This window comes from Fistularia commersonii, chromosome 19 (assembly GCF_037954325.1).
Source record: "Fistularia commersonii isolate RoL2024-O1a breed Wild chromosome 19, RoL_Fcom_v1.0, whole genome shotgun sequence".
In the NCBI taxonomy this organism is placed as follows: domain Eukaryota; kingdom Metazoa; phylum Chordata; class Actinopteri; order Syngnathiformes; family Fistulariidae; genus Fistularia; species Fistularia commersonii.
Window position 1 is genome coordinate 16,189,636 of NC_141302.1, and position 16,298 is coordinate 16,205,933.

Here is a 16,298-nt window from a genome sequence, read left to right on the forward strand (position 1 = left end):
TTCTTCTCTTTCGCAATTTGGACAGTCCACCAAGGCCCGAGTGCGCTCCTCCTCTTCCTTTAAATTTTCAGGGAGTTCACGGACGTGTTGCCTAACGCACAAGAGAACCGCGAAGAACCAGACAATAGAAGAAGCGAGTGTCGATATAGCTGGCAAGAAGAACACGATGTGTTTCATGACTGCCGCACAGTCTTTTCATGACTCTCTCTTAGAATGTCCATTATCACCAGCTATTTGTTAGTATCTAAAAACTGAACTGGAGAACCCAACGTGGAAAGTAATTGGGCGTCAGCTTTGACAACATTAGAAAGAGATGTACCTCTTTACATACGTATTGTGAGCATGAATGGGCCTTTGAAGGGATTTCCACAATAAGACAAGAATAATCCCCCAATTGGACATCTAGGATCACTGTTTATGATATGTGATGATAGAGAAAGGGTAGTTTGTTATTTTATCCTCTCCTTCATTGAAGTGTTTTTGAAGATTGAAGTGTTATTTTCTCCCTGCCCTACTTAACCCCCCGTTAGCCGCTAGCTTAGGTGAGGAACCCCATTAGCCGTTAGCTTACTCTAGATTTATTTTAGGCCAGAAGAGCTTGGAAATCTTCATTGGTTCAATTACCACTGCTTCTATCCATGGTGTCACAAGAAAACAGCCGACCAGTGACCACCGTAGTTCTTAAAAATGGCACTCTGAAGTCTGCAAGAAGTGTCTGGTAATGGGTGTGAGATCTACTAATCCAGTCTCCAGCCTCCTGCAACCCTAAGCGAGGATGAATATATCTTTCAACCTGTTTTCGTGACAAACTGTGGGTCCTCCCACTTGGAGCATGTTGAAATCAGAGATACCCCACGAAATCCTACAGAGGATAACATCATGGTATCATGGCAAGCTATCACTCGCAGTGATGCAACTTGCGGATTTTTTTTTGTAATTCAGTACGATTATACATCAACCACATCAAAAAGACCCAAACTGGGTTGAGTTAAGAAACAATAATGTCTCAAACAAACCAGTAACAACCCACCTTTTTTGTCCCCATTAACAATTATTCACCAAATTTACCATCATACATAGGTGTGTCTCTAAACCAATAATGTGATTAATCTGATTACCATGGAGAAATGATCAATGTTACAACACAATTCTGCATTATTGTATGTCTCTTATTATCTGTATCAATGCTTGCGTTGCCATATCAGATTCATGGACAGTGCAGTGGCTCCTGGTGTTATGACGGATATGATTATTAAAATGTATCGGGCAATCACCGTATTTTGTGTGAGCACTCATCGCATCTGTAATTTCCACACGGTGAGCAGACGTGTTCGTGCATGTTGGAACGCGGTGTCGTCGAACTGCTGTACAAGGAAGTGCAGTCCTGTCAGACAAACTCTTCATCCATAATGGAGCAGCGCGGCCTTCCACCCCCCCAGTGAGAAGCCTTCCAGCCCCCCAACGCCTCTTCAAAAGATGCGTGAAGAAGGAATGAATTATGAATAATCCCGAGTTCCACACCAACACCCTGTTTATGAGAGCATAATTACTGTCCGACCAAATGGATCCTGGAAGGATGCCTGAGGTCGTGCGGATTTCAAGAATTTATATTTTTAGACTGCCTAGCATGGAAACATCGGATATTAGCACACTCAATTCAAGTACAGAATAGTAACAATAATGATGAGAAGAAGAAGAAGAAAGGAGGATGAGAATTTTTCTTCATTTGAAAATATTCTAAAATATTCCCAAATTAAAATAATGTTAACAATTGATTTTAATATTCGTTTTTTTCCACATTCTATCTAAAAGCACCAAGGATATTGTCTTCGGATCAGACGTATTGCATAAAAATCAAAACAAATGAGATCAAATGAAATACTTGCACATCTGGTCCTTGCAGCCTGCAGAGTGCAGAAGGTTTACTGTGTATTCGACGGCTATATTTGGAGCGGCACAGTCTCAAGATGCCTTATGTCAGCCCGCAGACAGCGCGGCTTTCCGAAAAGCGCCGTCGAAATCCTCTAATCCACGAAACACCTTTCACTCTATTTACTCTGATGCACTATCCTAATTTGATCTGCGTTTAAGGCGGTGGTTTTGGACCAGACGATTGAGCGACCGTATCAGGCTAGACAAATCTCTTATTAGCATATCTTCGAGGCCAGCCGCACATTGGCATCTCTGCGGGTGTTCATTTTCAGCCTTCCACTTCGTCCGCCATCTGCCGCCCCGGGAACTCGGAAACCGTCGCCTGATTTTCTCGTTCGTAACACGCCGTCCCAAACACCAACCACAGTAACTAAGGCTGTGGCCTACATCGTATCCAAATGTTGCGGACCTAAACTTGTGACGGAAAGTATTTGAAAGAATAAGCCACAAACGTTGTATTATTATATTAAAATATAACAAGTAAGCAACCCTCTCATAAAATGAAGAGTATTCTAGACTATTCCTTTTAGCACCCATCTAGAGTTGGAGTTTTTTTGGAGGAAATCTGGAGAACTTGGAGGAAACCAGAAGATGCCAACTCCACACAGAAGTCGGAATTGAACCTCCAGTGCCAAACAGTGCCCTTCATTAAAGTTTTTTCTACAATACTGTCAAATTCCCTCTGAATTTTTTTTTTTTTCAAGGATATGTATTCTAATCTACGATTAAAAAAAATATAAATATATGAAATAATTTCAAGCCAAAACAGTTAAAACAATATAAAACAGGGTAGAGCATTGTGATCATTGTGAAATTAGGTACCATTTTTCACAATGATTAAATTACCTGAACCATGAAAAAATCATTCAGTCATTCATTCTTCATTTTAGTGCCTTTATGGCAACTGAAATATAATAAACGTTGAAAGAAAAAATGCGAGGACCAAAAACCTAAGTGGATAGAAATGATTGATTAGGTTAATAAAGCAGTAACTTCACAATACATGACCTTAGAAATTAGTTTCTAAGTGCACTGAATGAACCAGAGCAGTGGATAATAACAATCACATATATATATCTCACAGTGAAATTCTAAAAAAATTAAAAATCATTCACTTATTGATTGCCTATTCTGTGAGGCGTAGGTGCCAAGCACAGCACCACTGCGACGCCCACAAGGGGAAAATAAGTAAAATAAACATTTCCGAGCGTCAAAGGAGGTCCTTCCTGCCTGCGGCCATCAGATGGTTTAACCCAGTCTTGTAATAACATCACAATATCTCATCTCGCCTCGCCATCTATCTGGGTGTTTTTTGCTCCGGTGACTTATTCATCTTAAACCCTGACACCACTTATATTCTATCATCTTTATTTATTTCTGTTGATCTCATTTTATTTATTTTTTTTCTGTGTGGCGCATCTACTCTCACACAATTTCCTCCAGGATCAATAAAGTATTTCAGATTACTATGAAAACTATCCAAACTGAACAACACAAGCCGATATGTGACAGCAATCAACAAGACATCCCATAAACCCAGCAACGCATCGACTGCTATTTTCCGATCAATTTCGACAAAATACTTTGGTGTGAACACGGCGCCATCAGAAAACCTTCGCTCGAATAAAACACACTTAATGACAGGGCCAAAGGCCAAATTAGCACAAAAAGGAGAGCGGAACGGACATAAAATTTTCCTGACAGTATTTCATTTATTTGTTATCCATTTTTTATTCATTCTTGTAATATCATGTTGCGGTATCTCATTTTTTATTCAAGTAATTATCTTATTTTAACATCGCTCTTGTGTTCTCTGTCATGGTATATATTGATGTGATTCTATGTAATTTTATCTTATTTTAATTAATTCATCATATTTTATTTTGACTCTTATGTTATATATAGTTATGTTATTAAATTTTATCAATTTATTTGATTTTCACAAAGATATTATATGATATCTTTTATATTTATAGTTCAATGTATTTATTTTATCTAATTTCATTATGCTTCCCCTCTTGTAAGTTTCCTTCTCGTTGCTTTCCCGTCGGCTCTCTCCGCTTTAAAGAGCCTCCTCGGAAATTTTGGTATCTCTCCAAGACATCTGGCAGCCAGGAGGTCGCTGTGATAGCAGACGCCTCATCCCGCCCTCCGGCGTGGCTTTCCAGCACAGGTATAAACACTAAAAACGCGAGAGGTGGGGAAACTCCCTTAAATACTCTGGAAAGGATCTGAGAGAGGCCCTTTGCAGGCGCGCGCACACACACACACACACACACACACACACACACACACACACACACACACGCACACGCACACACACACACACACGTTATTGAGCAGATGTGTTAAACAAAGCGCAGCCACAAACACAGCAGGATATTTGAGTGTTAAGTGTCCAGTGTATCTCTGTCACTTCAGGGGTGCACACCCTTCGCTGCCGGGGTTCAGTTCAGCCGTGGCAATGCACTTCATCATCATCAATTATTGATCTCTCGCTCTCTCTGTCTCTCTCTCTCTCTCTCTCTCTCTCTCTCTCTCTCTCTCTCTCTCTCTCTCACACACACACACACACACAGACAAACACACACCAAACAAAGAGAATTTAAAATACTGGAATCTAAATCTTACATCTCAAGATATGCCTGATTGATTGACAGGTTGAGTTTTTACAAATAAGTCTGGTGGTTTACAGATGCATCCTGTTTGCATTCATCTACCTTTAGACGTCTTTTTCCGATGAATATATAGAACATCGTTATATCTATCGTTACGATTCAGCAACGGCTTCCCCGTTCGTTTTCTGCATTTTTACCAGCCGCAAGCACCGCTCCCGATGATGAAGATGTTGCTAAGCAGACCCTCAAAGTGCTTTGAATATGACACAATCGTTTTGTCACCATTTGGTACTATCAAGTCATGATAGCCGTTATCTAGAACTACTTATATGCGTGGAACACCACATATTCGGCATCTGAGAAAATGGGCAGTGCGGGGCAAGAGAAAACACGCTTGCATCGACTCTGAAAATGAGAACAGGAGAGAGGCTTTCAATCATGGCAAGAGTCCTGCACATTAGAAACTAAACCCATTGGAAATTAGCTATTAGCCATTAGCAAACAATCCCAATACCTGTTTTGGCAGCTTGTAAATGACCTTGGAACCGATGCACGTCTGACCAGAGCCGAGTGCGGTGTTGGCTTTTGGATTCTTCATTTGAGAGACTTCTCCAGGAATCGGCCCTTCTTTCTATTTTTATTTTTTTTTGCAGCCATGAAGCCTTCGCCCTCCTCCGCAAGCTGACAAGAAGACAAGCCTCCAGAGACCACTGCTGATCTAAAAGTTTGATAACCTGGCATCTTGATCTGCGTCAGCCGACTGGGAAAGTCGGCAACCCCCCCATTTCATCCTGCAGCCAGGGGACTTCAAAGCCTGTGTCGGCTAGCTGAGAAAAGCTGCTCACACCCCTCGCTAACCTGGAAGCCATGTATTCCATATCCTTAATGGCAGGGAAATCTATCAACTCGCAATACTCTTGGTTTGATGCGGATTGCAAGAGGCTTGATACAAGTCCGGGATCAATTCATTGGGTCTCACGCGCTTCCCTTCTCAAGCGGCCCGTCCGGTGTAATCCGGAGCATTATTCATGCACGGCAACAATTAAATCATCAATATGCGAAAGAGAAAAAATATGTACATTATTCATATCTTCTCCAGGGAGACAGGCAGTCAGAGCTAATGAGAGGCTGAAGCTTTGAAGTCACGGAGATCTCAAGGAGGTGAATGGCATGAATTAAGTACCACCATCAGACATATTTTGCTCTGTGGGAATGCCTTCCAGACGCATAATTTTAGCCATTTTTTAAATTATTATGTGAGTATACTCTAGTCTCCTCCACCTTGTCTTAAGGTCATGTTCAGCTGCATTGCAGCAGCGGCCGCGCCGAGTCGCATTCGACGGCAAATGAAGAGAAAATGAATATTTTACCGAGAAAGCGCGCGCAAGCGGACGATTCCCCATCAAGTGAAAGTGCCGCGATGTTAAGCAAAATGGAGGAGTCGCTCTTCCGGCCACTCAAGGGCTAAAAAAGTGTCAAGTGTCTTGGCAAGCGATGGCTTTACTAAATAGAGTGGGCTCTGCCAGCCAGAGTTGACCCTTTTCCCTGGCACTGCCAGTGCCCATCGTCATGCATTGTGCCACGCTGATATGCTATCTGCCCAAACAGATGCCCATCCTGGCCTCCCGGCGTCACTCCGAGGCCCTTCGCTCCGAGCTGCCTGCTGATGTTTTGTCCGTCATAGTACTCTGTTAACGCTCCTTTCTCCTTGAAGATGAAAAAAAAGCGGAACCTTCGTTGACCTGACGGCTAAAGGAAGCATTTCCAACCCGACGCCGGTGTGACTCTGAAGCTAGACGCTCAACATCGCAGGGAGCACATATTAAGTCCTACCTCCACAGAGAGCTCTCCAGCACCTTGGTGGAGTCGGCGTGGTAGTACTTAGTGAGGATCAGAATGACCTGCAAGAGAAGACAGGAGACGAGCACCGATTAGACATGTGCATGAGTTGAAGGAGAAGGTGACCAAAGGGAAAATCAATGTTTCAGTACGTTTTAAGTCGCATCAAACATACAATACAATACAATTGAATGGATAAAATAATCAAATTATTCTTTTATATATATATAAGCATTCTCACGGTAAAGCAAATCAGATCTCTTCATCAGCTTCTAGGATGATGAATGAACTGCTCACTACTATTTCTTGTTGTTAATCAGGCCTCATGTTTTACCGTGAATTTGGTCATGTTTCCTGTCGCTTCAGCGTATCCTCATGTTAATTATTATTAATAACAATTATAATGAATAACAATAATAATTATTTTTTATTATTATATTAATAAATATATTTTTATTAAATTAATTTTTAATAAAAATAATTGAAATGTACCCACTGTGGGATGATTAAAGGAAACTTCTACTCTATAAAAATTAAAATATACATTCATTCATATTGTGTACCGCAAGTTGTAGGGGTACATATAGAGACGTAAAACAAATCACTGTCTTTTACACGTCATCTAGATCAGTGGTCTGCAGATCATTTGGTGCCGGTCTGCAAAGAGAATCTTTCTTGGTACAAATGATTTTTTCATCAGACCTTCTGTGTCTTATTTTTGAAAAACGACTGCTTCCGCCTTCACCTTACTGCCACACTTAACTCTGTCACACCATTTTACAATTCAGCTACAAGACGCTAGCCCCTAAAAAAATGAGGCAGAAACAAAAGTCACCGGAAAGCTTTTTCAGGACAAAACGACCTCTAACCGGTCCATGGAAACATTTTCATTGATAAAGCTGGTCCCTGGTACAAAAAGGTTGGGGACTGCTGATCTCCAGAACTAAACAGCCATTCCCTCCGTCTTTCACATTCCTGGACAATTCAGGGTCTCCTCTGAACCCCCTGCAGGTGTTTGGAATGAGGGTGAACAACTCCACACAGAAAGGTCCCCCATCGGAACCCAATCACGGACCTTCTTGCTGTGAGGCAGAAGCGCTCAGCACTGCACCACCCATTCAGAAAATGAATGAATACATTCATTTTAAAAAAAGATGTAAATATGTAGTTTGACATCCCTCTTTAAAAACTGTTTTGATCAGATTTCTCTTCAGCAGGACTAAACACAGCTTTACGCAGTCGAACTTAAAGAGCAAGAATCCACATTGGTTTCAGACTACCGTGGTCAGTCGAGTGACCAGTGTACACCGGTCGGATTCCGAGTTCTTGAATCAGTTCACTATCAGAGCTTATTAGAGCCACTCTCTCATAAACTGTCTCTCTGAAACGACCAATTTGTCTCTTAAATCCATCCAGAAGACACCAACATGTACACGTGAAATGTGAAGGTACGGGGAGACAGATTCAATGCCATAACAACATTTGTAAAAATCAAATTGAAATGCAATAAATTGTAGCAATGCATTATTCATCAGAAAAGGCTGGGTCCTGGCTGTTAAATCCCACCGGATCAGACGGTCTTGCCTTTCGTGTTTTTTTTTCATGAACTCCCATTCTTGACAGCAGCGTCTGTTGGGGTTTGCACTGCCGCAACTACAGTTGTAGCGGCTCGGGCAATGGAGGTTTGATTGGCAGGTTGCTTTGCGGCGCGAGGTAAGCGGAGCGAGAGTAAGACGGGCTCCCGCCCTTGGGCTGAGGGGAGCTCATTGGCCAAGAGGTCATGCCCTAAGGCGGTGATGAAGGCCGACGCCGCTCCTGAGCCACGCCATGATGCGTCCCGACCCATCTTGATACAATGCGTGGGCAACCTTCAACGCTCTAACAGCCATTTGGACCCGTTTCCCAAAGAAAAAAACCCCGGGAGCCACAAAAGCCTGAGTTTATCTGCTTTTCTACCTGATGTATAAAAAAGTTGCTGCAGTTACAAAATCAGTGAACTTCTACAGAGAAAACAAAATTGTATTTGAACCTGCCTGATGTACCTGCAACAAACTCCGAAAAAACCTTGAGGTGGCACTAAATAAAAGAAAAAAAAAAAAACACGGTTGAAGGTTACGTTAAAAAGAATACTCATGTCCTCTCGAAATCCTGAAATAAAATAAAATAAAAAATTGGAAATAGATTTAATCATCCACCCGCAGCAAACCAAAACATGGCGTCTGTATCCGTTTCCGTCATTTTATTGTGTTCAGTCAGCTGTCACTGTAAATGAAAAAGGAACTGTTTCACTGAAAGCTACAAAATATGTGATAACAATAGTAATAATAACTATTAGTATATATGCAAATTGAAATATTTATTTCACCATTGATTTTTTGATACAACACATCAGTGGTTGCGGCGCAAACTTTGAGCGTTTTATCTTAATGTTATAAGATTTTGGAGCAGGGGTGTCCAATTGTGGCCTGCAAGGAGGTTCAATCGGGCCGCTGAATAATTTGAAAGTGATAAAATGCAGAAACGTCAAGGATTCATTTTTTTTAATTAAATGCAATTCAATAATTTTCCGCTAGGGGCGCATTGTTTTGGTCAGAGTAGACGACAATCCGCATGACTGAGAGAGACCAATCAGCAGATGTTATCAATGCGTCACCTGCTGCTGGTTACGACGTAGTTTCTACCCTGTTCTCTATCTCCCCGCTACTCCCTCATTAGCCAAAATGTCGTTATCAAAACAGAGAAAAGTAGATAAAGAGTGTAGAATTTTCAAAGAAAAATGGACTACGTCCTATCTATTTACAGAGATGCGCGGGAAACCTTTGTGCTTGGTGTGTTTGCAACAAGTTTCGGTCTTTAAGGAATATAATATTCGGCGCCACTACGAGACTCAATACAGCGAAAAATATGACAGCTTGCAAAGACGACTGAGAAGAGATAAGATCAACGAATTGCTGGTGGGTCTGAGGAAACTGTGGTCCACTTTCACCCATAGCCGAGGAATCAGTGAAGCAGCGGTAAAAGCCAGCTACAATAATTGCCAGCAAAAATGTGCAATTTAATGTTAGTCAGCAGCGTCACTACAAAAGAGTATGGTGGAATTCTACTGTTCATGCAACTCCATACATTTTCAGTATGTATTGTATGTGTATGCATGTTTCATGGATGAAGTTTACACATTTACAAGACAGGTGAATACTTTCTTCTTTACACATTTAATAGCACTCTTTTTAGTTTGTAGAGTGTAAGCAGGGATTCAATTTAGATTTTATATGCACATGTGTAAATGGTTTAAAAATCCCTTTCTTTATAAAGTCTCATTTAATCTTAAAGTGTATTACTATATTTTTCAATACCAATTACTTGTTAAAGTTTTGTGCCTTTGTACGATCAGTGGGATCAGTTGCAATGCATACATGTGAATGATAAAAGTGAATTACACGTTTGTCTAAGGAATTATGAGGTGTTTCATGAAATGTTTTGTAAAAGGATTGTTCATTAAATTTCAAGATTTTCCTAATATCCTTCTACTTCTTTACACCAAAACAGAGGAAAGACATGATATTTTGGTTATTTATTGCTGAGTATGCTATTATTTTAATGGTCCGGCCCACTTGACATCTACCTAGGGCATATGTGGCCCGCGATGAGAAATGAGTTTGACACGCCTGTCTTAGAGTGTAGATAAGATGGATTTAGAATTACCAGAAAAACAATAATGCACAAAAATAAAATTGATTCAAATGAAATGCTCATTGCTCATTTTCCAAAGCCACAATTTGCTAGTTAAATACAACCCTGATTCTTCACAGCATGGCTATACTTCTCCGCAAGCTTGCTGCGCTAGGAGAATTACGGCATCAACATTTTTCAATAGTCAAATGAAACCAATGCCGACAAATGCAGATCAGTGTTGGAGAGACAAGTTGAGCCGAATCGGTGAGGCTTTGGCCGAAGGTCAAATTGTTTTCCCTGAATGCTTTAATCCTTTTTACACTGCAAGTACGATGCCTGACGTTGGTGTTCACGATCGTTCAAAAATGGTTTTGTAAGACCTTCCGTACAGGCCAAGCTAGTCCTATTGCAAATATTTTCTTTCTCTTTTTAAAACAGCAAAGATTTGTCCTGTGTGATGGAGACATGGGATGACCTTCGGCAGCTCAGAACTCTACCAAAAAGAGCCTTGTGGCACTCGAGGAAAAACAAACTTTGCAACCCTGGAGTTTCCCAAACTGTTTGCTACAAAGCGGAACAGTGGCAATGCCCCCAGACGGCACCTTCCGTCCCAAAGTTGAGCCTTTGTGAAAGTCGCACTGGGTGTGGGAGCAGTGTGCGGCGAGCCATTTGCCATGTCTTGTTCTGAGAGCCCCCTTCACTGATGAGGACTTAGCCGAACACACCAACCGAGCCCCTTTGTGCGACTCCATCCAAGTCGGGCGGCTTGGGTTCTGGCTTGGTCGCAGCGGGTCAATTGCCATTGGCCCGCTGCGACCCATCTGATGTTTCTGGAAACAAACCGTCGCCTCCACCAAGCCGCCCGGTTTATGAGATTCCAAGGCCAGGACCAACAATCAAGGAGGCAATCAAGGAAAGACAAAGCAAATCTGGCTTTTCCCCCAAGGTGGGTCCTACATCTATCAGGCCGGTCTTCATCTCGAGCCCCTGTGGTTTTTTCATCACAAGCCTGTGGTTGGAATTAAAAAAAAAAAAAAAATCGAGATAGATCGGCCAGTTCTTTCAAAACCAAGATTATCGTCTTTCGGTCTCACCAAATACAACACGAGGCCACGTAAAACTTCCAGAGGTATAAATTCTGTTTCTTTACTGCTCTTTGTCAGCTTCAGCACTCAAGGATATATGTGAAATATGACCTTTTTTTGAATTTTTTTCCATAAACCAGACTCTCTCCTGGATGTTTGGTACACTACACGAAACGTCAAACAGTACATCATCTTTGAGATGCAGATGCCATTAACTGATTGGTTACTGCTTTCACCGGGATCAGAAAAGTACATTACAAGACCCGGGTTTGTTTTCTTTTTTATAGGTTTTCAATTTCAATAATTGCATTCATTCACCCATTAATCCATTATCTATATGGCTGATCCTGGACTAAGGGGTCCAGGAGTGCAGGAGTCTATCCCAGTTGTTATTGGGCGAGAGGCCCTGACTCTCCAATTGACTGACTGCAACTGGAACTTGCTTTGGAACAATTGAATAAATATTTATCCATGCAATTGTTTATTTGCTTGTGATCTGAAAATCCCTGCATCTCAGTTTGATTTTATTTCTCTACATTACATTCCATTACAGTCATTTAGTAGACACTTTTATCCAAAGCGACTTCCAAAGTTGCAATTCAATAACCAAAGGTCCAAAGCACTAGTAGTCGTTATTCAGAAGTCACCACTCTGACAAAAAGCCATCTCAAAGCCATATACATACATACATTCATTTCTACATTTCTTTTATTTATTTATTTATTTATTTTTTTTGGGGGGGGGGGGGCTATTAGTGGGGTAGTGCTTGGTGAACAGGTTTTCAGCTCACGGCAGAAGATGGGCAGCGACCTTGCTGTTCTGACCTTTTCCGAGAGTTCATTCTACCACCAAGGAGCCAAGACCGAGAAGAGCCGAGACCGGTGCGATCGGCAGCCAGGGGCTCTGAGTGATGGGGTGGACAGTCGCCGAGAGGTGGCAGATCGGAGGGGATGGGTAGGGACATGTGACCGTATCCTGAAGTTATGGCTGTCCCATTGACTGCCCGGTAGGCGAGCACCAGGGTCTTGAACTTGATGCGGGCGGGTACCGGGAGCCAGTGAAGGGACATAAGAAGGGGAGTTGTGTGGGAGAATTTGAGAAGGTTGAATACCAGGCGGGCTGCCGCTTTCTGAGTAAGCTCCAGAGGCCTGATGGTCACTGCTGGGGCACCGGCAAGCAGGGAGTTGCAGTAGTCCAGATGAGAGATGACTAGAGCTTTATCTTGTTTTCATACGGCGAGCTTAAGCGTGTCAAACGATTCCCTTGACCAGCGTTTCAGATCTTGTAGGTCTTTCTAAAGGTACTGAGATGTTTGTTTTTGCTCTCGGTCAAGCCGCCAGAATGCAAGTCCGAAGAGGATCGAAAATAACGGAAAAAACAAACAAAGAAAAACGGAATTGGCCAAGAAAATTGCAATCGGTGCATTTTTTGTCTGCTTCCGTTAATGGGGTTAATGGAGTGTTGAGAGTTGGAGGCTGTGAAAACTCTCAAGAGCCATGGGAGACTGTACAGTTAGCTTGTGTCTGGTGTTTTGGTCCCTATGCGTCATGCCTTATGTCACATTAATGTCTACACCACATGTGCTACAGTTCGTCACCCAATAAAATCTGAAGATTTTACGGCCTAAAACAACTCGCAGCTTTCCTCTGGAAGATAATACATGTGGTCTGAACGTTACAAGAGAAGGCTCTGGAGGCCACCACACGACGTAAAGTTGGATTACAACTTCCTGTGTGCCGAACGTCCTCTGCGTTACTTAAAAAAACAGGGGGAAAACCTATTCCACTGGCCCCTCTTCTTCGGTCAAAGTCACTTAGCCAATGCCGTTGCCAATCAAATATTTTGCCTCTGTTCCCATGTTGAGTCAGTCTTCGAGGCTTGGGTTCTGCTCAATTGGAAACCTATTTGGAGACGAAGCAGATAGGGAATGGATGTATTCAGCAATAAATCACTACTGGCAGGAGAGCTTTTATTTGGCAGCGGTGTACCTAGCCACATCGACGAAAAACTGCTGAGCGGCACAGAAGCCAGAGTCCTCATTCGCCTCTCGTGTACTGCACAGCGCGCAACGGCACAACTTGGCAGTGTCCACGCACAGCTCATTGGACTGAAGGGCGAAATTAACACAGTCAGTGAATCCAAACACGGCTGCGGAAAAAAAAAATGGAAATTCAATACTGCGTCACTCAATTAAATAGAAGGAAAACGAAGATCCATACTTCAACGGGCAAGCGAATCGGGCTTGGCAGCTTTCATGAGCTCCCAGCGATTGCGAGGGAAGTTGGTGATGAACTTGGCGACCTAATCAAACCGCCGCAGAGGAAGTATTCTTCTACTGTTGGCATCTTGTAATGCCGTGACCACAAAATCGGCCACTGTGGCTTCCTTGTTTGTAAGCTCAGGGAGAATTAGTCTAATGGCTTTTATTAGGGGAAAGTCAACAGGGTGGTCAGGACCCCTGGATGACTCCACACAGGACACAAAAGGGACCCCATTGAGAGTAGGCTCACAACAGACTTGACGATGAACTGCGACTTGACAACCCCCATTTGTCCCAGAGACATTCCCATCCACTGAGTGCGAATAAAGGACTATCAATCAGCCATTGAGCCGAAGACAGAGGGGGACGATGCGGAGGGGAGGGACCGGGACGGCGGCAAACACCGACGGACGGCAGACGGACAGGCGCTGAGGCTCTGGAGAAGAATGCGGTCATTCATTTTAAAAAGCGAAAGAGCGAAACGCAAGTGCTCCCATCGAAATGTTTGCCTCTTTATCCCTCGGGAGGGGTTGCATTCTCCAGAAACAGACCACACACACATTAACAATTCATCACACTCCATTATAAAACAAAAGGGAAGATCTCTCAGTGAAAGTTTAAAAAGGGAAGAAAAAAATGGATGGGCAGATTACACTGTGTAGGCACAAAAGTAGGTTCTGTGATGGCTGCACTCTGTGGCAGATGTGGCCAACATCTCCCTTCACCCTTTGCATGTACGGCCAGTTTGCAAATCTTGTATTCCATAAATGATGTGTAAATAATTTTACACCAACATGTGTGTAGATACTTCTTTGTCACTCCCATGATCTTACACAAAAGATTATTTTCAAGAATTTCTGACCAGACATTTGCTGCTTCAGCTTCTATACCTGACTGGATCAGTACCACCTATGATACACCATTTAATACCTGCTGGTTAACACACACACACACACACACACACACACACACACACACACACACACACACACACACACACATTGTTAACCCAGTCAGTTATTTCAACACCAGTGGTGCTGTATCAAATATCAGGAATAAGTCCATTTGACAAACAGCATGTTTTGGATGTTCTGGAGATGAAGTTGGGTGAAGGACTCTGATGAACAACTAACTCCAGGATCATCACAGAATAGAAATGGGAGGGTGTTGTTAGGCCTAGACTCTGGAGATATGGGATCTCCACTGGCCTCAGAACCTCATTCTGATCGTTCACTGCATTGATGACAAGATCAGTTTGGGGACGTATGTTGGTGCCCCCAGGATTAGCTGTGTTGCCCAGACCACAGACGCTCCATCCTTGGAGGCTGCACCTCGTACAGGTGACAAGTGAGGCTTTCCAACAGGTGTTGTTATTCAGAAAGGAGAAATAATTGACCGGATGTTTCCAAACTTTGTTTAGGTGTGTGCATATACTGTACGTACGTGAAAATCAAGGTACATGCTGTAACACTCCCCTCCACCCCCACACTCTCATTAACATGAGACTCCAACTCACAATAAACATTTCATCTCAAGGGGCAGTCAGTTGCATAAACAATATGATAATGCTGCGAGTTCCTGGGTGAACAAGCCCCTCATTACAAATTCTTTCATATGAATCGGTTTAAGAGTGCAGACGGACACATTTGTCTCTGCGCTGATCCCACTGAGATGCAGACCGAGGCCTCGTCGGTATTTTCCAATGTTGCGAATTCATAATGAAGCATGGATAAGTATGCACCGTTGAGTCAGTAAGCCTTTATTGTTGCCTACGGCATTGATGCAGCAAAAATAAAGTGGTGACATGTGACCCAGACCGCCTCCAGAGGATGTCTGCGAGTTGGATTTTATCATTCATTCATTCATTCATTATCTCTTATCCCTAACTCAGGGTAATGGGGCTGCTGAAGCCAAAACATCCTATCAGCTGGTTGATCACAGTGACACATATAGAAATATACAACCTTCTACACATCTTCATGGAACTTTCGGGTCTCCATGAACCTACCGCTTGTTTTTTGACTGTGGGAGAACATGGAGACTCCACACAGATAGGCCTCCTGTCGGAATCCAACCGGGGCCCCCAATTTTATCAGGCGGTAGCACTAACCTCTGCTAAACACTTGCTGCATGAGACGATTTAAGTCTTAAGACCCCACCTTCTCAACTTCAGCTTTGTCTTTTAACTTTAACACATAGAAGGACTTGTCTGGAACAAAGTGCTTCCATCATCCTAATACTCCATATTATTTCCGCCCATCCTATAAAACGGGTGTCCTAATGGTTCAGGACACCGACGACCAAAGAATGGCAGGGTATCTTGGCAGTCCTCTTTATTTGGGGCCAGCCAGTGACCCATGCACTCGTTACCATTTTAACGGTGCCTTGAGATTGCCGCCATTCATTAGACTGCCCAGCCAGAGGAGAGAGGAGGGCAATTACATGGACCTTTGCTCCTGCTCGCCTCATAGTCCATTCGCAACAAAGGGCTTGTCATCTCTACTGACTCGCGAGTGCCTGTCCAGACAGGTCAAACTCGCAGGACATGTGGATAACAACCCAACTGCGGAGGGTACTATCTGTTCCCGTCCTACATTATAACCCCGCAGTTCCCTTCTCAGAGGTTTTCCTCTGAGAAAAACAAAAAAGAAAAACAAAATAACAAGCGGTATCTTCATCCTACCACCTAGCCCGACATCTCTCGTCATAGTCTTCCCCTTTTCATCTTTGATAGGTCTTTTGCTGTCTCCATCATCATCTTTTTTTGATCTACACGCTTCTCTTGGCCTCTGCAGGTTTTTTGCTTCGTTTCAACCTCTCTCTGTTCTCCCCGGAATATCTGAGCGATTGCAATAATTGCGCTTTGATCAAACTGATGGCCATGGAGAATAG

At 42.9% G+C, this 16,298-nt stretch overlaps 1 protein-coding gene across 5 annotated transcripts in view; it reads right to left on the minus strand.

The window, feature by feature from the left end:
- sorcs2 (sortilin-related VPS10 domain containing receptor 2) overlaps positions 1 to 16,298 on the minus strand; it is a 381,906-nt gene that overhangs the window by 267,878 nt on the left and 97,730 nt on the right. For all 5 annotated transcript variants that reach the window (XM_086165424.1, XM_086165422.1, XM_086165423.1 and 2 more), the window contains exon 2: positions 6,384 to 6,451. In XM_086165424.1, the coding sequence (XP_086021550.1) occupies positions 6,384 to 6,451 (68 nt within the window). The remainder of the gene's footprint in view (positions 1 to 6,383; positions 6,452 to 16,298) is intronic.